At 36.4% G+C, this 24401-nt stretch overlaps 1 protein-coding gene across 4 annotated transcripts in view; it reads right to left on the bottom strand.

Moving 5' to 3' along the window:
- The window catches only part of CDC27 (cell division cycle 27), a 46156-nt gene extending 22441 nt beyond the window's left edge, over positions 1-23715 (bottom strand). For 2 of the 4 annotated variants that reach the window (XM_058179663.1, XM_058179665.1), the window contains exons 1-8: positions 22438-23709; positions 10818-10893; positions 9562-9709; positions 8559-8684; positions 6235-6332; positions 2920-3074; positions 2603-2814; positions 426-540 (exon numbers count right to left, since the gene is read on the bottom strand). In XM_058179663.1, the coding sequence (XP_058035646.1) occupies positions 426-540; positions 2603-2814; positions 2920-3074; positions 6235-6332; positions 8559-8684; positions 9562-9709; positions 10818-10893; positions 22438-22464 (957 nt within the window). In that variant the 5' untranslated portion in view covers positions 22465-23709. Of the gene's footprint in view, positions 1-425; positions 541-2602; positions 2815-2919; positions 3075-6234; positions 6333-8558; positions 8688-9561; positions 9710-10817; positions 10894-22437 lie in introns of all 4 variants that reach the window. The other 2 variants (XM_058179662.1, XM_058179664.1) reach the window with 2 other exon arrangements.
- Between the last annotated feature and the right edge of the window lie 686 nt (positions 23716-24401).

Here is a 24401-nt window from a genome sequence, read left to right as displayed (position 1 = left end):
CGCGACGGAATGTCCGAAGGTCAGGTATTTGGCGTTTGTTGAATAGTTTTCTCTACCAGATTTTGAATACTTGCTCTGAATTCCTTTTATGAGCTAGCATTTTAAAAAAGCAGTGTAAACATGAAAATTTACAAGATTCTGCGATTTGTAAAGATAAGCATCTTAATGTAATTTAAAAATAAAAATCCAGTTTCTACAGCCTGAAAAAACATATATTAAAATATTTCCAGATTATCTATATAAGGTGTCTGCATATTTTTCTCTAATATTATGTTTACTAGGAAAATAATAGAGGGGAAATACACAGAAACTAAATATCACAAAGTGGTTTAGACATTTTTTTTTTTTTTTTGGCAAGGAACAATTAGCCAAAATTTTACATTTCCTTGAGCAATCTTAGATGCACATGCATTGGCACAAGATACCTTCTTGGAAGGGGCTCCTTGAGGTGGTACATCAATTACGGAAGAAGAATTTGTGCAGTTTTGTAAATAAGTTCCATCTCCGGGGCTAGGAGTTTCCAATGGCAATATTCCAAAACTGAGGAAACATACAAGAGCATTTCAATATATATATGTTCCTAAAGAAAGAGGAGGCAGGAAAAGAGCATTTTTGAAAACAAGAAAAATTTGCAGCCTAAGGCTTGTACATGCACTGTGAAGTATCTTTCTTTTAAGAATAAGAATTTACAAGTTCCAGTTATATATGCATTAAAAAATATAACTCCAAGATGATACTATATTCAAGTATAAGAATTAGCTCCATTTTTTGTTTGTTATCAAAAGGGCATTTGTCCTTTTTGGATTAACGTTTAAGGCTATAGAATATTTTGTAGGAAAACAACCATTCTAATTAAAATGATGAGAGCAAGTCTGGTGTAGTATAGTGGTCTAGGCATCAGGCTAGAAACCAGAAGACTATGAGTTCTAGTCTTGCCTTAGACAAAAAGCCATCTGGGTGAACTTAGGCTAGTCATTTTCTTTCAGCCTGAGAAGAATGCAATGACAAACCACTTCTGAAAAATCTTGCCAAGAAATTGTAGATACTTGTCCAGGCAAGCTCCAAAAAGTTGAACAGATTGAACAGAAGATTGAATAGAAGAAAAAAATGAAAAAAATGTAACATACTCATTTTAAATAAATGAAATACCGTATATACTCGAATATAAGCCGATCCGAGTATAAGCCGAGGTCCCCAATTTTACCCCAAAAACTGGGGTAAACTGGGGACTCGAGTATAAGCCGAGGGTGGGAAATGAGGCACCTACCGGTTGGGGAAACCCTCCCTCCCTCAGCTGAGAAGGCTGGCGGCTCCCCCGCCCCGCCCTCTCACTGCACCGGCAGGGCTTCAGTCCGGTAAAATGTGAAAAAAAGAAAAAAAAAAACTCGAGTATAAGCCGTATATACTCGAGTATAAGCCGAGGGGCTTAAAAAAAAAAAAAACTTGAGTATAAGCCGTATAGACCCGAGTATAAGCCGAGGGGACGTTTTTCAGCACAAAAAATGTGCTGAAAAACTCGGCTTATACTCGAGTATATACGGTATTTAAAAATGAAAATTATTCCAGCGCTTCAGGTTAAGAACAGAATTCAGTTAAATAGCTAATTTATTATAATTTATCTTCAAAATAATCATATTAAATAATTCAGCTGTGGGGAAAAGCAAAATCGAAATCTGCAAGTAGTCTCTGGGTGATTATGAAGCTTGTCAGTAAGAGTTTCTGATTTCCACATTTAATCACAGCAACAACAAAAATATTTTCCCACCTAAATTAGGTTGCTGAAATGAAGAAAGCTTGGGGGAATCAGGAATGGGCTATGTGTTCAATTCAGCTCTGGTTCTGAAAACAAATTTGAAGGCTTAGAATGCTATAATTTTAAAAATATATCCAAAAATTAGGTTTTAGTTAATAGGCTAATTCAAGTGAATACTTGGAGGTGGTGAATATACCTGGGTAAATTTGAATTGGGTCACACAACTATTTTGACATTTATTTTTGTGTACTAGAGCCCATATTAACAAATCATTAAACACATTCATAAAGGTTCTTTTCAGACAATCATCTGTTTGTCATATGCAGGAGAACAACAATAATTAAAAAAAACTGACTTTAAATGACAATTTAGAAAGTAGCTGAAGTATATTTTACAACTCTCTAAATATTTTACTGCTTAGCTCCCAAGACTCATAGGAGAACTCCAAAAGGAATTTATTTTATTAGTAAATTTGATCCTATTCATTCAGGTCTCAATTGAATCCTTACATTCATTATTCATTCTGAGTAAAAGATGTACATATCAAATATAAGATTATTTAATCAATTTACTACTGTTGCAAATGGATGGTGTTCTTGTGCACATTTTAATTTTGCACACAGAGTTTTACTGGATTGCTTACATTTCATATTCTAAAATATAAAGGTGCCTCCGATATACTTGCACATGCATTTATGCATCTCATAAAGTAAGTAACTCTCTATTATAAAAGCGTATGCCAATCTATATTTATTAGTGCACAGATCCCCTCCCCATCAGGTCTCTACTGTTAATTCTTCTAGCAATGCTTCTTAAAAGAAAATGAAGAAAAACTTTCAAATTCTTTACCTTGGTGTTAAAGGACTCAGGGCAGCTGGTCCACCTAGAAGACTCCTGCCAGTTTTTGGTTTGTTCTGAGCCTGTTTTGTTAAAAAGGCAGTTCCTGATCCAAGAGATACAGCATCTGGTGAAATTACAGCCGAGTCAATATAAGAAATGGAGGAATCTGTGTTGGAGGAATATTTAGAGTTGGAGGATTCCAGGTTGAGTCTGTTTAATTCCTGAAATAGAAAACCATTTCTTAAAGACAATACATTTTTCCAAAGAGCATGAACAGTATAAACTATAAAGATAGTGGTGATTAAGTATGACTAGTATAAACATACAAGTGTGTCCTGGGGTGTTTCCATAAGAACGGTTTCTGGCTGTCTGTGAATTATGTTGTGATTAGACACCACTGTTGTGCATGTGTTAGGCAAGCAGCTGCTGAAGTTCTGTATAGAAGTTAACTTGAAAGTTTGGTCAGGGTCTGGCTTCTCACCTGTAATGAAAATGAAAGGGATTGGGAGGCACGGGAAGATACAAAAAAGAAAAGAGGAATGTTTTAAACTGATCCTACTTAATCCCATAGCATGGAATGTGTATGTGAAACCTATTGCTACTAAACATTGTAATAATCAATAGTTAAAATAAGAGAAGGTAAATATAGCACCAATCAGACACTTTGAACATAGTTCATATTACCACTCCATTTTTGTGCATTCTAGCAGATGAGGAGCAATGAAGCGCACCAGGTTGTTTACTTTTTGCCATACATATCCAATTCAGCCAAAGGTGACACAATTTTAGTACAGTTTCAAATGTCTGATCCATGGTAGGTTTATCACTGATAAGTAAATGTATGACTAAAAAGTTTTTAACATAATGGCCTAGTACTCAGTAAAGGGAATGGCTAGATTTGCAGCATTTACAGTATATTCTGCCCATTCAAATAATAGATAATAAATAACTACAAACAATAATATAAATTAATGTATTCAAAAACTAATATAGTCAAAATAGTTTAAAACATATAGTATCGGCAATATAACATAAAGAAGAAAAATTTAATTAAAATTAAATTAAGCTAACAGAAAAAAGTGAAATGCAATTAGAATTAAGATAAAGCAGAGTTAAAACCAGCAGGACTCATTAGATCACATACTCCAAATACCCTGCAGAAGAGGCAAGGTTTTACCCTGCCTTTATTATTTTTATAAATAGCTCGGGGCAGTGAACATATTTAGTGTGCCTTTCTCTTCCTATTTTCTCCACAACAACAACACTATGAGGTGAATTGGGGAAGACAGTTGGCTCTTATGCCTAGAATTCACACTTCCCTTGTTTCTAGCTTTGTGCCTTAACCACTACACCAAACTGGCTCTATTTATATTCAAAAAGTTTTGGAAATTTGTACAATTCATTCCCTTTACTAAATAGTAGGCCATTATTTTAAAAAGTTCTATTCTAATCAGATATCTACTTATTTTAGGTTCTCAAATAGAAATCTTTAAATGATGACGTTTATTTTAAATCTATGGCTAGAATCCTGTACTGAAAAATATACTAGCTCCAAGTAAAGATATCTGGCTACAATGATTGGTACTAGTAGATAATCTGGGAGTGAGGAGGTGGGTATAGTGTGGCAGTACTTGATGTGTATTTAATCAAATCAATAGCACAATACTACCTATAGTTTGGGGATGCCAAACATTTTTCCACCTTAATCACAAGGTCATCAAGGTGGAAGAGTGTTTCTTCAAGAAAGTAACTAAGGCGGATCCTTTACTATTTCCCTTTCTTTTCATAACCTATGATATTAGCAATGGAATTTATCAATAATCATGATATAGTTGCTGCAAATTTAACTGTGAATCCCATTTATTTATACTTAAGTGCAATTAGATTGCAAAAGCAAAAATAAAAAATACTTAAGCACATATAAATGTACAGTACATATATGATATAAGACAGCCTGTGGACCACCAGTGGCCATGACAAAATTTGGTGGTCCGCAGAAAAATTATTTGCATTTTTTATATTGCACTAAATACTATTTATCTTTTAAAAAAATGCATATTAGTGGTCCGCGGGATTTTAAATTATGAATTTAGTGGTCCCTGAGGTCTGAAAGGTTGGTGATCCGATATAAGAAGTTGCAAAATATAGGCATGCCAAGGCAACATTGCTAGTCGAATCACTGACTCTGCCACGACAGGTAGTTCTCAAGTTACAACCACAATTGAGCCCAAAATTTCTGTTAAGTGAGACATTTGCTAAGTTAGTTTTGCCCCATTTTACGACCTTTCTTACCACAGTTATTAAATGAATCACTGCAGTTGTTAAGTGAATATGGTTTACCCATTGACTTTGCTTATCAGAAGATTGTAAAAGATGATTACATGACTGTGGCACACAGCAACGGTCATAAATATGAACTAGTTGCCAAGCATCTGGATTTTAATCACACGATCATGGGGATGCTGCAAAGGTCATAACTGTGAAAAACCATCGTAAGTCACTTTTTTCAGTACTGTTATAACTTTGAACGGTCCCTAAATGAATTGTTGTAAATCGAGGACTACCTGTAGTCAATTCTAAAGTAATAGAAAACCAAGAGACCTACATACAGCAAATGATGGAACAGTAGCAAATTATAACATGCATGTATATATATATACATATATATATATATATATATATACATGAAACACAAAATGACCAAGAACTGAGCATTGGCTTAATTCTAGATTCTAAATCAGTATTTCCAACTTGGCAAGTATTTTCTATCTAAGGCACTTTAACTTTTGAATTTGACACCTGAAACATCAAACTGCTTCTGCACATTTAATTATAAAACTTTGGTCTTGGAAAGTGATCAGTGAAGTTGTACTTATTAAGAACAATTTCTGAATCTGGAATACAGCATTAATTTTTAGGATAAAAAATTCTAATGTAAAAATGGTAAAATTTTAATACTAACCAAGGAAAGCAATATGCCCATATAAAACCCAGAAGGCCTGCTCCTCTCCAAAATTTTAAGCTGTATCTTGCTGCTATAAATTGTCCTAACAATCAAAGGTTTTTTTGGGGTTTTTTTATTATTATTTTGGCCTTTGCCCTGTTTTTTCCTATTTTGTTATTTTAAAATAGTTTTACTTTATTTTCCTGGTGTCCATGAACCCTCCCCTCCCCAATTTGCAGTATGCAAATTGTCTGCAAAATGTTTTCATCTGCTTTTTAGAATATATTGCAGCATATATTTATGTCCACATTATAGATTTTTTTAACATATTATCTATCTGAAATAGGATACAATGAGATTCTAAGCTGCTGTGATCATCTTCAATCCTGAAAATAAATTTTGAAAGGGACAGCATCTAAAATCAAGACCCATACAGGCCAGCATGAATCTTATTAATAAAAACAACTGAATGAGCTTTCATAAAAAAGGAAACCATCCAAAACAATAACTCACATTTCTATTCAATTTTAGTTTCAAGTAAGGCAAATCTCAAAGTAAAATATTTATAAACATTTGCATTTTTTCCAAATGTTTATAAATTTCATAACAGAAGACATGACATTCTCTGCCTCCCATTCCTAATCAGAATAATTAATACAGAGATGATTAAAAAACTGAAGAATTGAACAATACCTACCTATTTCACATAGTGATTCAAAAGGGGACCAGAGGAAGGGATTTAAACTAAGGCTCTTTTGGTAACATTCAGATCCTTTGGCAAGCCGATCTGTCTTACTGTTAATAAAAAAGAGAAGACAGATAACACAGAGGGAAGAGTTCAGTAGAAAAGTAAGAATTACTAGCCATTTTCCATAGACGATATATTATTAATTTTAGACTTCTCCCTTGCACTTTGGGTAGCTAGATTTTGGAGAGTTAATTAGATATACAAAAATCTGTACATTTCTTACTTACTAACTTGCATATGTTATATAAACTTTATGCAAACTATATCCCTAAAAAAAAGTGAGGACAGTCAGCTAAGTGGCTATAACAGAATGCTTAGTACAATGACATTGGCAATTTTATAAGATGCGGTCCCCAACCCCCGCTCTGTGGACCAGTACTTGTCTGTAGCATGCCAGAAACAGGGCTGCGCAAAAAAGGGAAAGCCCTGTACACGGGATGCAGGCAGCACATGAAACCACAATTCTTCCAGTCTGCAGAAAAATCTCTCTCCACGAAACTGGTCTCTGATGCCAAAAAGGTTGGGGGCCACTATTATAAGACATTCTATTATAGCGCCCAAACATTTTTGGAAGAGGTTTTGTATATTAGGAAAGGTAGGAATTACAAAGAATTGTACTGAAATTTAAGGGATACAAACTCTTTAGAAATGGATCCATGAACATACATGCTAGTGATGAGTTAAGTGAGAGCTGATCTTTTAATTCATGCTAAAGATTGAGGCATTTTTAAGATTTTCATAGAGCTTTTAAATAGAAATGCAAAACAAATCTGTTTCTCCTAATTTAGGTACAGCAGTAGGGAGATAAGTGCATTGGAAGTCAGCCACAGATTATGAATACCAACCAAAATGCATGGATTCCTGTCTTATCAGAGTCAAAAAATCTTGAGATGATAGAGAAAATGTACAACCACAATTAAGCCCAAAATTTATGTTGTTGAGAAATTTGTTAAGTGAATCAGTGCCCCATTTTATGACTTTTCTTGCCACATTTGTTAAGTGAATCGCTGCAGTTGTTAAATTAGTAACACCATTTTTGTGAACCTGGTTTCCCCATTGACTTTGCTTGTCAGATCACAAAAGATGATCCCAGGACAATGCAACCATCATAAATATGAACCTGTTGACAAGCATTTGAATGTAAATTACGTGACCATGGGGAAGCTGCAATGGTCATAAGTATGAAAAATGGTCACAAGTCATTTCTTTTAATGCCATTGTAACTTCAAACAGTCACTAAATGAACTATTGTAAGTCGAGGACTACCTGTATTATGTATACATCGGTACACATACACATGTACATACTGTATAATGTTGTTGGTCAGTAATTCTTATTTTTGGAATGACTAGAAAGTTCCTACATGAGGAATGCATGTCCACAGAATTTGGAAATGATGATGCTCCAATAAAGGAGAACATCTGTAATTTAGAGTTGAAATTAGGGGTCTTGGTGCTTTCTGAGCCTGATTGTTTTCTCACAGACATTTCATTACCCAAACTATGTACTATAATATCATCAATGCTAGTTTGGGTAATGAAACATCTGCGAGAAAACAACCAAGTTCAGAGAGCACCAGGGACTGCTCAATAATAAAGTTCTAAGAGAAACATTTCCGTATTACTTTTATATATCTAGATCGCTGAAAAATATGTTGAATATTTCTTGCATAAATGGATAGAAGGAAGTATCTATATCTGAAGTTTTACAACAGAAGTAGAGGTGATTACTTATAAGTAAAGATCCTTCTTTTTGCTAAACAAACTGTGTGTCTATAATCCAAAGAATAAAAGTGAGACAAAATATAATAATAAACCCCACTGGCACTGACAAATTCACTATCTGTCGACTGCAAAAGGCAGTCTTACATCTTACAACCTATGACAATATCTCTATAACCATTAAAAACCAAATCCAGTATGAACATCTAACTGTGCAATGAAACATAATAAAACAAAGATTGCACCAATAGTAATAAGCAACTTGGGTGTAATCTCAACACATTTGACGCATCACTCGAATACATTGACAAAATCACCATCAATCAATTGCAAATGGCAGCTTTAAGTGGAACAGCTTACAAAGAACAACATCTGTCTACCTCAGGTCATTGGGAAGAACTCAGTAGGTGGATAAAAATGCCCAATCCACACTAATCTGTTTGGCTGACTATGCAACAAGCCATAATAATATATCTACACACTTGTAAGTTCTCCATATTGGGTGAGGATAGTGAAACAACAGTTTATCCCAAAAAAGTAGAGAAGCCATACCAGTACACATGGCCCAGAAGGGATAGTGTGAAACATGCAGAATCTCCAAACTCAGTTACAATGTCCTCATGACTTTTCTGTTTGTTAAAAACTCCACCAGACAGAATCTGTTCTCCTTCTGCGAGTCTGCTTAAAGATAATAAAATAGAAATTAAGAAAAATAAACAGAAGAGCAAAATGGGATAAGAGCAATGAAAATGAGATGGATAAAGGTTTACTTCTTAGTTTTCTTATTCACCACAAGGAATCATCAGCTATGGGGTTCCACATTTACTGGAAAGGAACAAATCCTCTCTCATGCAGTTGTTATAAGTTTATTGTTTTACATTTAAATAAATATTTTGTTTATCCTGTATTGAGCTTGCAGAACACAACTTCTCTATGCATTCCTTGTTAAACTGTATCAGTAAGCTATTCTCTATTAATGCAACATTCATTTCAAGAAGGCAATAAAGCAGCTCGGTGGTAACAGAAATTTGCTGATAATTAGATATCAAAACATAATCATTACACTTCTTCTAGGCTTAATACTAGGGTTATCAATGCTTTGGAGCAAGTGGAAGGGCTCAGACATTTGTCGGCAACTGCTTAGACTAGTTTTATTTTTTCTTAGCACTATGCTGCTATGCTTCACAACTCCACAGAATAGAGCTGCTCCACTTCTCCCTGGAGTTGTCAATAGGTGCTGCGTGAGTTATCTCACTTTTTTTCCCCTTAAAATCTGAACCACTCCATAGGCTACTTAATATTTATAGCTCACCTAAAGCAGCATTGTAGAAATATGAGATGTATATTTTAAGATTATATCATATTAGTTTTAAGAGAATATTTCTATTTCTTCACTTTTTCTTTTACAAGACTTTTGTACTTTGCTTTTACACTTCAAAGTAAATGCATTCCATAATCTGAATAATCCATAACTGAAAAGCCACAAAATGGTGACACATATTTTACAAAGTGAAATGCATATTACATACTGCTAACAAACATAGGGACAACTTACTTGCCAAGATCAATGCAGCACTTGGCAAGCAAATATTTGCACTGTGGGGTGGTACAACTATGTCCTTTAAGGAGCCTGTATGCCTTGTAAGCTTTTCCTGAGCGATAATAACAGGTTGCCAATAGGAAGAGTGCATCTTCTGAATGTACTGAAGAAATAAAGAGAAAAGAAAAAAGTATCAGTTCCATGCCCCTGAACTTCTGGATGCACAGTGTTTTGTGGCAACATTCATGCCAAACTACTTTAACGGTCTACTTAATTTTTTTTTACATAATAATTACAATAATTTTGTTGGCAAGCATCAAGAGTTCTCCATAATTTAGCAATTTATGAGAATAATATGAGGTTGTAGGATGAATAATCATGAATTTACTCTATTCTGTTTGATGTTAGATCTTTGTCCACTGTTCTTGAAATGCTAGCCACCCATCTCTAAGTTGCAGAAAACTATGCCAGTAGAGGTTGCCTTTTCCGTTTTCCCAGCCCTATCCTATAGCCTTTGTTTAAAATCATAGCAGTTAACTGACACCCAGCTAATAGGTGTCAGAGTAAAACACATTTTAATACTTGGAGGCTATCTTTGAGCAATAATAGGAAAAATACTAATACTAGCACAGCTAAAAATGACAAGTTTATATCATCCATGAACAACATCATGGGTTCAGGAATAACAGTAACAAAAAATGCTGCTAGGATGTATTTGTGCTGTGCATAGATGGAAGTGAGGAAAAGCTTTAAAAACTGTATATTAATATTGATCAATGTCATAAGTATAGAAGGAAAATATTTTTAGGCCAGCATCTTTCCCTATGTTTATTGAGCATCATCCTTTATCTGTGTACATGCTCTATTTTTTATTATATAAATATGAAATAATGTAACACAATAAAGTATGATTCAGCATATGACAGTACTTTCTGCAGCTTTAAAATATTGCCCAGTTTTCACACATTTAGATTACAGAGTATGACCTCCTTCCAACTGAGAGCTGATCTGTCAAAGAAGCCTATATTTTGGCTTTAAAAAAATGTTTTTACTATCACTGACTATGTACTCAGAATGCTATCTACTAAAACTATTTTTTCAAGCTTATAGGAATACTTCTATACACTACTCTGTTCTATACAGATGCCATCTTTGCTATTGATCAAACCACAATACCATTCAGATTTCATGGATAATGCTAGAAAAAAGCTTCAAAATATTTTAACAATTCTGTAAATAGTGCAAATATTTATACCAGAGTAGGTTCATACCTTCTGCATACAGTCTCTCTGCTAAAAACACAGCATCCCTATAAGCATAGTGGTTAAGTGCTTGCCATATAGCAGCCTATGAGAAAGGGAAGAGAAGAGAAGTATTATTTATTGTTACTGGATGCAAGCAAAAGGTGATGTATTTCCAAATATATTTACATGCCAACATATTTATTTACCTGAAATTATATTTAACCTGATTTTAAAATTAATTCTATAATATTTTTTGAAATGCATGGTAACTAATAATTAACTAATTAACCTATTCTAATTTTGTTACTTTAAGCCACCTTGAAGACTGATTTGGATGACAAGCACTTTGGAAAGAAAGTAAAATTAAATTATTTTCTGAATACAGAAAAACATTTCAACCAGTAAACTTAATATGAAACACAGTTGTTTTATGGGTAAGACTAAACATGGCTAAAACCATGGGTTTGTTTTGACTGCAGCCTTACAAATCTGGCCATATACAGGAAACTTGAACAAAAGCTGTTATGATTTTGTCCCACTTTTTTTCCAAGTGGCAGAAAAGTGCCAAGTGGGAGTAACTAATTCTCTAGACCATTGCACCATATTTTCTCTGACTCCACAAATAAAATTATACTAGCAAATAGATAAATCTTAAATCCTGAAGCCTATTTTTTGCTCAAGTGAGAGTATTTTCCTGTATTGCTTTTAAACTATGGAATGTACTCTTGAGAAGGTATGTTTCTCCACTTTTAGGAAAGCATTCGTTCCTCTTACCTGGGCTTTTGAAGTGTATTTATAAAGATTTTATTATTGAGCTTTAATTCCAATTATTTATATTTTATTTTAAATTTATATTCATCAAACATACTGAAGATAGAAATGCAGGTTATAAACTGAGTAATTAGTCAGTGAAAAGAACATGTATGATTACGGAAAAAATGTACATTTATCTAATAAAGGTAGGCTAAATAAATGTCTGCTGATATAAAACTAGGGGAAAAAAAGCTTTATTAGTAGTTTGCTTACTTTCCCTAAAAACAGAGTTGGCTGGTTTTCAAATATTCACTACTAATTATAAACTAACATATAGTCAGAAAATATTACATCCTTTTTAATAACATTGAAATTTATAAAAGATGACTAAAAGCTAAAAATACTAATACAATAGTTTAGTAGTTTTAACCATTCCGTCGTGTCAGATTTTTGGCAACTTTATAGCAATGGTGAAATGCTCTGAAGTCTGCTACTGGTTCACTGCGCGCGCGCATGCCCGGTGCGCGCCAAATGCGTGCTTCACACGCATGCACACCCCATGCGCTACCACACAGTGCTGAATAAAGAGGGTTAAGAAGCCTTTTCTAAGGTAAGTAGAACAGCAAGGGGTGGGAACAGCTGTACCATGTGATTTAGATTCACTAGAAAGCAGGATTTCTTGCAAATATAAATGCTTTCTAGCAAATATAAATCGCGTGGCACAGCTGATCGTTGGAATTACCAGTTCTTCTGAACCAGTAGCATTTTTTTTACTACTGGATTGCCCGAGCCAATCCAAACCAGTAGCCAATCCAAACCGATTGGCTCGGGCAATCCAGTAGTAAAAAAAATGCTTTATAGGAACGTGGTCTCCATGCTACCGTGTCAAGCACAGGTTCTTTCAGTTAGTGGATATTCATCTTTGTATCAAGCCAGCAAGCTCTTTGCTTGCTCCTTCTTCTTGACCAACTAACCATTCATAGAATCACTGACTTCTCCAATGAATTTGCATGCATGACATGCCCAAAGTAAATCAGACGTGGTCTTGTGATTTTGGCTTCTAGTGATGTTTCTGGTTTTATATGATTTAGCACCTCTCTATAGGTTGTTCTGGCATGCAGTAGTATACACAATATTTTATGCCAGCACCACAGTTCAAAGGGAATAATTTTTCTCTGATCAGCCATTTTTAGTGTTCAACACTCAAACCCATACATCATTATAGGGAAGACTATGGTTCTAACTAGCCTGCTTTTTGTATTTACATTAATATTTCTGCTTTTCCAAATCTTATTCATGTTAATCATTGCAGTGTGGCCTAAGGTTATCCAGTATTTGATAGCAGATGTAGAACTGTCATTGTGAACTATTTTTGATCCAAGAAAGATAAATTTTCAAATTACTTTAATTTTCTCCTTGTTGCTTTTAAACATCTCATGTCCATTTGCAGCTGTTGTCATTATCTTTAATATACTAATATTAATATAATGCAATAACATAAAACAATACTATAATATTAAAACCCTCTCTATAAACATTCTTAATATTAATGCTAAAAGTAAGATTACTTAGTCCTTTGGACTAAGACTACGCTGGGGTGAGGATAAGGGGGTGGGGTTTTGAAGGCCACAAAAAAGGATTCCAGGACAGATAAATATTAAAAAATAAAAGAGGTATTTCCTCTTTTTAAGGAGAAATCTTTAAATTTACTCATAAACAATACCATTTTCTGTTTACAAATTTTAATTTATATCAAGCAAAATCTATTAACATTATATATAATAAATGGTTCCTTATCTGAGAGGAGAAAATAAAGAAGAAAACTTTATGTAACTTTTTGCTACATAAAGAAAGAACAATACTTTTTCAATTATACTAGTAGCCTTTAATTCATGTCAGCATGTTTCTTCTGACTTTATTATGGACAAAATGGGATAGGATTTAAACTATATATAATCACAATGAGTCTCAGTAGTCCATTCTTGCTGTAATAGTACATTTTTAAAAAATTAAGAAACTGCACATTTGGAATATGTGTAAATTTTTAGCTGCAAAACAAAAGTTCACCAAGTTGTAGAATATATAGAGAATAAGAAAAGCTGAAACACAGACAAATATTTCATCTTTATTAATTTCATGAATATTTCCCCTCTTCTGATAATAAAAATTGTTTTTTTCTTTAAAGAAAAATATAGTACAGGTTCTGCAAGAACTACCATATTTTGTAATTATGTAAACAATAATACAGTTACACTAGTTAAAAGCAAAAAAAGGAGATTTTAAGAGTTATATTATGGTGCCAAAGTGATATTTGCATAATGCCATTGTGCAAATACCACAATTATGCATTACAACAAATGACAAAATAACTAAGACATGATATTTGTGCAATGATATCATCAGGCATCTATCATCATTTGCCATCCCTTGTTGGTCCTGAAAATACTCATGTTGGGCTGACTTGGCTGGAAGTGAGTGAGTTAGAAAAATGTTAAACAAATAAATATTGCACAAGAACTGTTAATTCAGTAATTGATTACTATTACTATGTCTGCAATATCAGTGGATATTCAGTCAAAACATAGAGAAATTTTAATTAAGATTGGACGATAAAGAGATAAAGTCAAATTATTTATAGTCTACTCCCACAAAATAAGGAGGAAAGGTTTGAGGAAAGCTTGTATAAAAACTATATTCATTAATAGTATTCTTGCAATATTTTAAAAATAATGTTGCCCACTTTAAATGGAGCCCTGAAACTTCCTTATTTCCATTTCATTCCTCCTCTTAGTGTAACTGGATAAATAAAATAGCAATAGCTCATTTAGTGTGACTGGAATTGAATTGATATCAAAAAAATTGGTTTGTAATTGTTCCAACTGATGGATTTCAGTTATTTTGGCTTGTCTGCTGAGTCCTATCAGGTATAGCACCTGGTTCACTTTCTTTGGGCTCCATACTAAATAAGGTTGGATGTGGTTAGAATTTGGATGCAAGACCTGTAGGGAATACCATGGCTGCAAGCTAACCTTGAAAAAACACCCCAGGAAACCACTTCACCACTTTTGCCAAACGTGATCTATCACAGAGAGAAAAGAGGGAGGAAAGAGAAGGTATAACAGGAGCTATTAAGAGAAATGGGTAAAACAAACCCAGGTAAAAAAGTGAAATTATTTGTAGCCAGGGAAATTACATTCTTATATAACAAAGCACTAAAACTCTTTGCTACAAGCATCAATAAGTAAAGACTGTTCAGTTGTGCCAAACTCCCAGTAGCTACAAGGACACACCTACACAGTTTTTGTGACAGGAGTATGGAAATGGTTTGCCATTGCCTTCTTCCTTTGTGGTTCCTATTCCAAAACAATTTAACTAATGTTTTGTCTATTGCTCCACAAGCCTAGAATCAACAGAGTTTGAAACAGTATCTTGAAATTTCAGCCTACAGACATTACCACTGAAAATAATTACTGAGTTTGAAAAAAACAGATAAAGGATTAATAGAGGAAATCTGATTTACTGATAGACAAGAAAATCTAGTCCTATTCTGTTGCAAAGTCCATCAAATCTTTCTGATGGACTTTCTGATGGGTCTGCAAATATAATTTAAATGCACAACTACTGGAAAATCACATAAGTTTGATAGAGACATATGCATACTACCAACCCTTCTAAATATTTAAGGGAAATTTAGTGTTAGGATGTGAACCTCTTATTTCAAGAGAGATAATATACATTACAGACAATCTCCCTCTCAGCCCAACCTACCTCACAGGGTTGTTATTATGGGGAAATAGGAGGAGGATGGTGTATTGGATATATTTGCCACCTTGAGTTATTTATAAAAATAATAAAGGTAGGATAAAAACAAACAAATAAATATATTATATCAACAAGAACAATATTAAGAAAGCCATTTTAAGTATGTAAATCACAATAAGAAAAATGCTTATAATTGTAAAACAACCACCAAAAAATAGAATACAGCTAGTCTTTGATTTACGACCAAAACTGAGCCCATAATTTCCACTGCTAAGCAAGACAATTATTAAGTGAATCATACACCATTTTACAACTTTTTTACCATGGTTGTTAAGAGTAAAACTATTTGTTAAGTGACTCAAGGGGTTGTTAAGTGCATCTGTCTTCCCCAATTGATTTTTCTTATCAGAAACTGCAAATGGCAATCCTAAGACTCCAGGAAACTGCAACCATTGCAAATACATGCCAGTTGCTAAGCACCCAAAGTATGATAATTTGACTATATGGATGATGCAATGGTCATAAGTATAAGAACTACTCATACATCACTTCTTTCAGTGCTGTCGTAATTAATCAAAATTAATCAAATGGTTATAAAGCTGAGGACTACTTGTATTATTTGGCTGACAAATTGATCTTACTGAATATTCCTGGTCTTGGGACAAATAGCAAAGGTATTTTCTATTTTGTTCTGATCAAAAGTTGTACTACTTTTTCAATATCCATGATACCTAGGTCTCTTAACCAGTAATTTATGTATGACTGTCAAATAATACAGTCATTGATAGGTGAAATGTTCATATATATTTCTAGTCCATGTATGATATGCTATATGCTAAATAAATACAGTCATGTATTTACAATTTGCTATAAAATTCCAATAAGGAAAACATGGATACTGGAAATATTTTGAAAAAAAAGCATCTACTACTTTTTGCTTTTCCTATCATAGTGGAAAATAGGAAAATAAGATTTTCTAGAGAGAATTCCCCAAAACTTGTATTGGATATTAGCTAACGTGAGTTAGAAGTATCAGTCTAGGAACTTATCAGTCAAGGACAAAATATGAGTAACTGCCCTGTTATTGTCTAATGTGATAAAATCTGGTTCCTTCAGCAGAGAGCCACTACTATTTTCTAACTAAATAATATAAGCAATAATCACCTCAATCAAGTGGGCAATTTCAATTATTATTTTAGTTAATCAAGAAGGACAACGTTCAAATTCACAACTGTCCAGCCTTATACTTCCAAGAATGATGTTCACATTTTCATTCAAAACTGAAAACAATCCATAAAATGGAACAATTGCCAAGTGTATTAATTGGTTCTTCTAAGGTAAATTCTAAATCAGTATTAATGCAAGCAGTTTACCTCCAAGCGCCTTATAAACTAGCTAGAAATTATAAAGCTAATCCTACAAAAGTTTAAAAATCTTAAAATTAGAAGTAAATTCAGTGAAAATTTAACAATTCTGAAAGAAACATGACATTTTTTTAAAAAGTCAATATATCAGTCATGTAAAAATAAAGTGGAATCCTTTAAAACTAACCAAAAAAATTGGTTAGTTTTAAAGCATTCCACAATCTGTTAGCTGTTTTGCCTGCAATACATTATATATATATATATATATATATATTATATATTACATATTAATATGTGTATGTGTGTGTGTGTGTGTGTGTGTGTGTGTGTGTGTGTTTTCTGAGGTTTTCGCGGGTGTTTGTATGTAGGTCTTTGGTTATTCGGGTTTTCTCCCGCGTAAAATTGGAAGTGTCTTGGCGACGTTTCGACGAAGTCTCATTCGTCATCTTCAGGCTTCAGCTTCGTGCTTCTGGGAGCAATGTGTGATTGCAGCTGTTTCTTCCTTTTTAACTGCTAGTGGGGGTTTGAACTGATTGGGTGGGAGCTGGCTGTGCTCTGATTGGATGGGTGTTTTTTGTGCTCTGATTGGCTGGGGGTGTGTTGTGTTGGTGGGGGGTTTGGTTGTGCTCAGATTAGTCTGAGTTCCAGGGGGATTTGAGCTGGTGAGCTGCATTGCTGTTGTTTGGCTTCGTGTTTGTGGTCGTGCTACATCTTCATAGTGGGTGTCAGTCTGCTGCATGTATGGATTGGAGGGGTTTGAAATGGCTAATGTTGCAGCTGCGGTCTGGCTTCTGGTCCTTGGTCGTGCTTCCTGATCAGTGTGGGTTTGGGTCTGCTTTCTGGGTGGATGTGTGGTGGTGACATCCTGTGTGGACCTCGTGAGTGTGGGTCTGGTGTCATTCCTCATGTTAGGGACTCGTTTGTCAATAAGGGTGGGTTTCCAAATGGCTGGTAGGCGGGAGGTATCATCTCGTTTGTTCATGCTGTGTGGGCGTTTTTCTATCTCGATGGCTTCTCTGATTATTCTGTTGTTAAAGTGTTCAGTTTTGGCGATAGTTCTGGTCTTTTTAAAGTCAATATCATGTCCTGTGGCTTTAAGGTGTTGGACCAGGGAAGAAGTTGGTTCCTCTGTTTTGACTGAGTTCTTGTGTTCTTCAGTGCGTGCACTTATTCTTCTGTTGGTTTGTCCAATGTATGTGGTGAGGCAGGCGGTGCATGGGATTTCATATACTCCTTGATTTTCTAACTCAATTTTGTCTTTGGGGTTTCTTAGGATGGTGGATATTTTTTGGTTTGTGCAGAATGCTGTCTTGATGTTATGTTTGTGGAGGATCTTGCTGATTCTGTCTGTGGTGCCTTTTATATACGGGAGGAGGACTGTGCCGTTTTCTTGTTCTCTGTCTTGGATTTTAGTGGGGGGTTCTTTTTGGATTAGTTTGGTAATCTTATTTCTCTGGAATCCATTGGATGTTAGTACGTTTGTGAGAGTGTGTAGTTCGGTTTTTAGGTGTTGTTTGTCAGCTAAGCGTTTTGTTCTAGAGATGAGTGTCTTGGCTACAGAGTTGATCTGTGCTGGGTGGTGGTGTGAGAGTGCGTGCAGATAGCGGTTGGTGTGTGTTTTCTTCCGGTAGATGGTGTGTCCTAGGGAGCCATTGGGTTTCTTATAGACTAAGACATCTAGGAAGGGAAGTTGGTTGTTAACTTCTGTTTCCATGGTGAACTGTATTTTGGGGTGTAGGCTATTGAGGTGTGTGTGGAAGTTGTCAAGTTTTTCTTTCCCGTGTGGCCAGATTATGAAGGTGTCGTCTACGTATCTGAGGCAGAGTTTGGGTTTGTGATCAGATTTTTCTAGTGCTTGGGTTTCAAAATGTTCCATGTAGAGGTTGGCAATGACAGGTGAGAGGGGTGATCCCATGGGTGCTCCTTCTATTTGTTTGTATTTTTGTCCATTATAGATGAAGTATGTGTTGGATAGGCAGTGGTTGGTCAGATCTAGGATGTGCTTGGGGGGGTTATATTTGTTTTGGATAGCTGTCAAGGCTTCTTTGATTGGCACGGGTGAAGAGGGATATGACATCAAAGCTCACGAGTAGGTCACTGGGCTGTAAGTTTTATTTCTTTATGATCTCTATGAACTGGAATGAGTTTTTTATGTGTGAGGCGATGGATTCTGCATAGGGCTGTAGTTGTTTGGCGAGAAATTTGGCTAGGTTTTGTAGAGGTGAGCCTATGGAGCTGACTATGGGTCTGAGTGGGGTTCCTTCTTTGTGTATCTTGGGGACGCCATAGAGTTTAGGGCATCTGGATGATTTCTCTCTGGGAATGATTCTTTGTTGGATTTCTTCGCTGATGGGGGAGGCTTTTATTTTGGATCTAGTGGTTTTTTCTAGGTAGGTGGTGGGGTCTGTTTTTAGGGGCTTGTATGCAGGGTCTTGGAGTAGATTGGTTAATTTGGTTTGGTAGTCAGATGTGTTCATAACCACCATGGCGTTGCCGTTGTCTGCTGGTAGGATTATTATGTTGGTGTCTTTTTTCAGGTTAAGTAGTGCTGTCTGTTCCTCTTTGGCTAAGTTACTTTTGGATGGCTTGCTGCTGCAGAGGATGTTGGTGATTTCGAATCTGATTTTGTTAGCGTCATCGGGGTTGATTTTGATCAGGCTGGTTTCAACTCCGCATATAATAGTTTCAGTGGGAATGTATTTGGGAGTGACTGCAAAGTTGAATCCTTTGGAAAGGACATCGGTTTCAGCTTTGGTGAGGATCCTATCTGAGATGTTATGCACTGTTTGTTTCATGTGTGGCTGTGAGGGAGGAGGGGTTTGTTTCTGGCGTTCTTGTAGTCTTCGGAGTTTGTTGGTATGTGTGTCTGTCTTGAGGGTGGTCTGTGTTCGGCTCTCCAGACGGTGAGTTGTTTAGATTTGTCCCAAAGTGCAGGGTGGATCTTGTTGCTGAGTTTGAGGTGAAGTGTGAGGAGATCTTTGTTGATTTGATCTAGGAGGAATCTTTTTGTGTGAAGTTCATTTCCGATTAGGGCCAATTCTGTTCTTTTTAGGATGCGTTTGGCGGCTGCAGAGTTGGAGTGGAATTTCAATTGGAAGCATGTGGGGATTAAATTTTGATCTCGGCAGTTTCGTAGGAATGCAAGGTCACATAAAATGGAAGCTCTTTGGACTTCTAGTTTTTCATAGGTCCTGGTCAGATGGTGGATTTCCTCCCCGTAGAGGTGCAATATTTGTTTTCTGAGGTTTTTGCGGGTGTTTGTATGTAGGTCTTTGGTTATTCGGGGTTTCTCCTGCGTAAAATTGGAAGTGTCTTGGCGACGTTTCGACGAAGTCTCATTCGTCATCTTCAGGCTTCAGCTTCGTGCTTCTGGGAGCAATGTGTGATTGCAGCTGTTTCTTCCTTTTTAACTGCTAGTGGGGGTTTGAACTCTCACCCAATCAGTTCAAACCCCCACTAGCAGTTAAAAAGGAAGAAACAGCTGCAATCACACATTGCTCCCAGGAGCACGAAGCTGGAGCCTGGAGGTGACGAATGGGACTTCATCAAAACGTCGCCAAGACACTTCCAATTTACCATGCATGCATGCATGCATGCATGCATGCATGCATGCATGCATGCATACATACATACATACATACATACATATATATATATATATATATAATATATTATATATATAATATATTATATATATCCCTCAACACTGTCAAACTATTTACTAAATCTGCACTACTATTAATCTTCTCATCGTTCCCATCACCAATCTCTTTCCACTTATGACTGTAACTTTGTTGCTGGCAATCCTTATGATTTATATTGATATATTGACCATCATTTGTGTTGTAAATGTTGTACCTTGATGAGGGTATCTTTTCTTTTATGTACACTGAGACATATGCACCAAGACAAATTCCTTGTGTGTCCAATCACACTTGGCCAATAAAAATTCTATTCTGTTCTATTCTATATATTGACACATACTGGAAAAAGTAATGGAAAAGTAAAAATGTTTCACCATTATTTGTACCATAGAATAAATATTACAATTATTTCAAGCACATGTTGCTTAAGTTCAGTTAGATGCATCTCAGGTTTTCTCCACTGTCATTATAGTTGTCTTCTCCCTTGTTTTGTTGTCTTTAATTTCCTAAAGATCAGAGATTCATCTGATTCTATGATCTGAAAATGGACACCATGAAATTTGTGTTCACTGCTTAAGTCATTATTTACTCCAGTTGTCAATCAGGATAAAAGATGAGGTGGGCACCAAATGACTGAATACTGAAACTTTTAGATGGTGCCTACAATTCTCCATGGGGAAAAATAGAACCCCTCAACAGAATGTTATGATTCGATTTGCTGGTCCTGGCATTACACATCAACGGATTTTCTTTTTGTTTGCAATTTTTAAGAAGCTTTAAGTTTGCCTTTGAGAAAAAGTTGACAGTGAACTTTAAACAAATGAAAATGGTTGAACAATCAGTAAGCACAGTGGAGAAAATAAATAGTAAGTTGTAGAGCACAAATCCATGATATTGTAAAATACACAAGTTGAGAATATTTAGGAGGCTAAAAATAAAAATATGGTTTGAAAAGAATTGGGTGAAGAACACAGAAAACTGCATTGTAATATTAAAGAAATAGAAAGCAACAATAATAAATGCTGGGATATTGCAGTTGTCTGATCTGCTAGGCCCTTAAAAACATTTTTTGACACTTGTAAATTTTGCAAAACTCTTCAGTTCAATGCAGGGATGGCATTTGAAAAACTAATACTGGTTTCTAGATCTGATCCAGCACTAGCCAATCTTTCTACAACCAGGCAGAAACTAAAAATATGGGGCTTCCTCAGATAGAGCCCCAAATATAATGGAGAATCAGAAGGACTATAGAGGGCCTTCTTAGCAATGAGAGAAAAATCAGATAGCATATAATGCCTTGAAGTGGCAGAATGGACAATACAAGACACAATCAGATTATATATAAACAGGCAATGCAAATGTAAGTCCTTCATGGAAAAGGAAAAGCTGACAGGAATTATTCTACATTATAGAATATCCAGTGGTGCTTAACAGGCATAGATTTATTTAGTACCACGGACTGGACTGAAACTAGCAGACAATCGTTATGCTGTAAAAGCCAAGTATTAATTTAAGTGACTATTTGGTTTGGTGCTTGTATATGTGTGTATTTAAGGGAGTAATAAAAAAGGAAGCTTGCCATGGGAGAGATGGGACAGGGATTTAAGAGGGTTCAGGTAGGTAAGACTCCTACACTACAGGTGTCTAAAAGAGGACGAAAACCAAAGTGTAATCCTTGGTGGTCCAAGAGGTCTTTGAGAGTTGAGAGAATGTGTTTAAGTTAGTCCAGAAAAGGGGGGAGCAGAAGGGAGAATTAAAAACACGAAATGCACAAGGCGATTTAAAAAAAAAAAAAAAAGACACACCGTCCCTTCCAGAGAAGAGAACTGAACTGATTTACTGGGGCAGGGAGAATCCAAGCGCGGACGCGGCATTAAACAAAAAGCAAAATAACATGCTGGAAACTAAGAAAGTGAGATTACAGAAGATTCTCTTGCACCGCCATCCTCCATCCCCCCATTCCCTGTAAGGAGCAAAGGGAGTTTGGTGAAGGAGCCCTGTCTTATCAGGAGAAAAAGAAGAGGAGCAGGAATCGTTCTTTCTCCCGAGGCTCCCTTCCTCTTTTTCTCCTGCTTTCGTTTCTCCCCTCCCCGGTACAGGCCTTTCGCCACCCGGTGTCCGTACCTGGACGGGTTCCTGCAGCACCGTCATCCTGCCCCGGCTCCCCACTCAGGAACAGGACCCGGATGAGAGAGGTGGGGGGGAGGGCGCCCCCTTCTCTCTTTCCTCTCTCCTCCCTCCTCCTGCTGTTCCTGACAGACTCAGACACCGCCTCAGGGTGTGGCGCGACAACGACCCGGATCCCGTCTCATTTAAACTGGCAGCGACCGTTAACCGGGCCGTGAAGGAGGTAAGGAAAAGGAAAGGAAGGCCCCAGTCCGTCAGGACCCGAGTGCTGCCGAACAGTCGACGGAAAGTGACGAAAAGATCCGAAGGCAAGACCTCTTCCGCTGCTCCTTCCCGAGCGGAGACGGAAAGGACGCGAACGAACTTGAAGGCCAAGCATCTTCGTTCTTGACGGAAAGTGCCGAAAGAAAGCGAAAGCGGGTCGGACTTGGACTGCTCACTTCACTGAAGTCACCGAAGCGTCGTCCCGTCTCGGCTTTATAGTGACGGAAAGAGCCGAAGTGATCCGGAAAACCATATTGATCAGAAGTAAATTGCGTCTCCATCTTATGTGTGTGTAGTGTACATACCATATATAACTCATGCGAATAACATGCTGGGGGAGATTGGAATATTAAAAATTCACCGGGGAGGTTTGCCTCTTATTTCGGAAATAGAAGAATGGTAGCCGGAAATACCCACGCTGCCGAAGAGGGAGGAGGGTTTCGATAAGTTTTTGCGTCCCGATTGAGAGAAATGCTCAATCAATCAGAATAGAGCTGGAAGGGACCTTGGAGTCTTCTAGTCGAGCCCGCTGCTCAAGCAGGCGACCCTATACCATTTCAGACAGGTGGCTGTCCAGTGTCTTCTTAAAAGCTTCCAGTGATGAAGCACCCACAACTTTTGAAGGCAAGCTGTTCCAGTGGTTAATTGTCCTCACTGTTAGGAAGTTTCTCCTCAATTCCAGTTGCTTCTCTCCTTGGGGTGGAGATGTAGAAGAGTACTCTGTACATACTCAGGAACTTTCTTGAGGGGAGAGTATCTGATGAAAGATACCCTGTTTTTTATTCATTAAACTTGAGTGAGTGCAGGAAGACATCTAGAATTAAATATCCAGAATTAAATACAGAGCACTGCACACCAGAACAACTAAACACAAGAACAGTTTCTTCCTGTCTGAACGTCATCAAGGTACTAAACAAATAATTCCCTTAACATTGTCAAACTATTGACTAAATTTGCGCTACTATTAATCTTCTCATCGTTCCCATCACCCATCTCCTTCCAATTATGACTGTATAGACTGTAACTTTGTTGCTTGTATCCTGATGATTTATATTGATATTGATTGCTTCCTGATTGCTTATTTGTACCCTATGACTATCATTAAGTGTTGTACCTTAGAATTGTTGATGAACACTTCTTTTATGTACACTGAGAGCCTATGCACCAAGACAAATTCCTTGTGTGTCCAATCACACTTGGCCAATAAAAAATTCTATTCTATTCTGTATGGCATCTAGAACTAAATGGGAAAACTCATAAATTGGACCAGTTTTACTTAGGTCATTAGGAGAGAGATAAGTATGATCCAGATTCAATATGTTTGTTTATTTAAAGGATTTATAGAGCCACCCATGTCATAAGATTAAAACCATCACGGCAGTTTAAGCTAACAACTGCATGGTTAAACAGTAACCCAAAACCCATCACTAGCCAACCGAAAATCACATCACTAAGGAAATCACTTAACTGCCTGGCCCAAAAGCCGGGAACATTGTTTCTCAACCTTGGTAACTTGGAGATGTGTGAACTTCCAGAGTTTCTCAGCCCTAGGGAATTATAGGAGTTGAAGTCCCAGGGGCAGGCCCATCCAATTCTCAGAGGTGGGGGTGGGGGGAATGCTATTCGACAGAGCAGCCACAGAGAAAGCACATATCCAGGGTACAACAAAATGTCATTGTTTAATAGAGGGGTGTCAG

Source organism: Ahaetulla prasina, chromosome 4, assembly GCF_028640845.1.
Source record: "Ahaetulla prasina isolate Xishuangbanna chromosome 4, ASM2864084v1, whole genome shotgun sequence".
NCBI lineage: Eukaryota > Metazoa > Chordata > Lepidosauria > Squamata > Colubridae > Ahaetulla > Ahaetulla prasina.
This window is presented reverse-complemented; position numbering and strand designations above follow the sequence as displayed.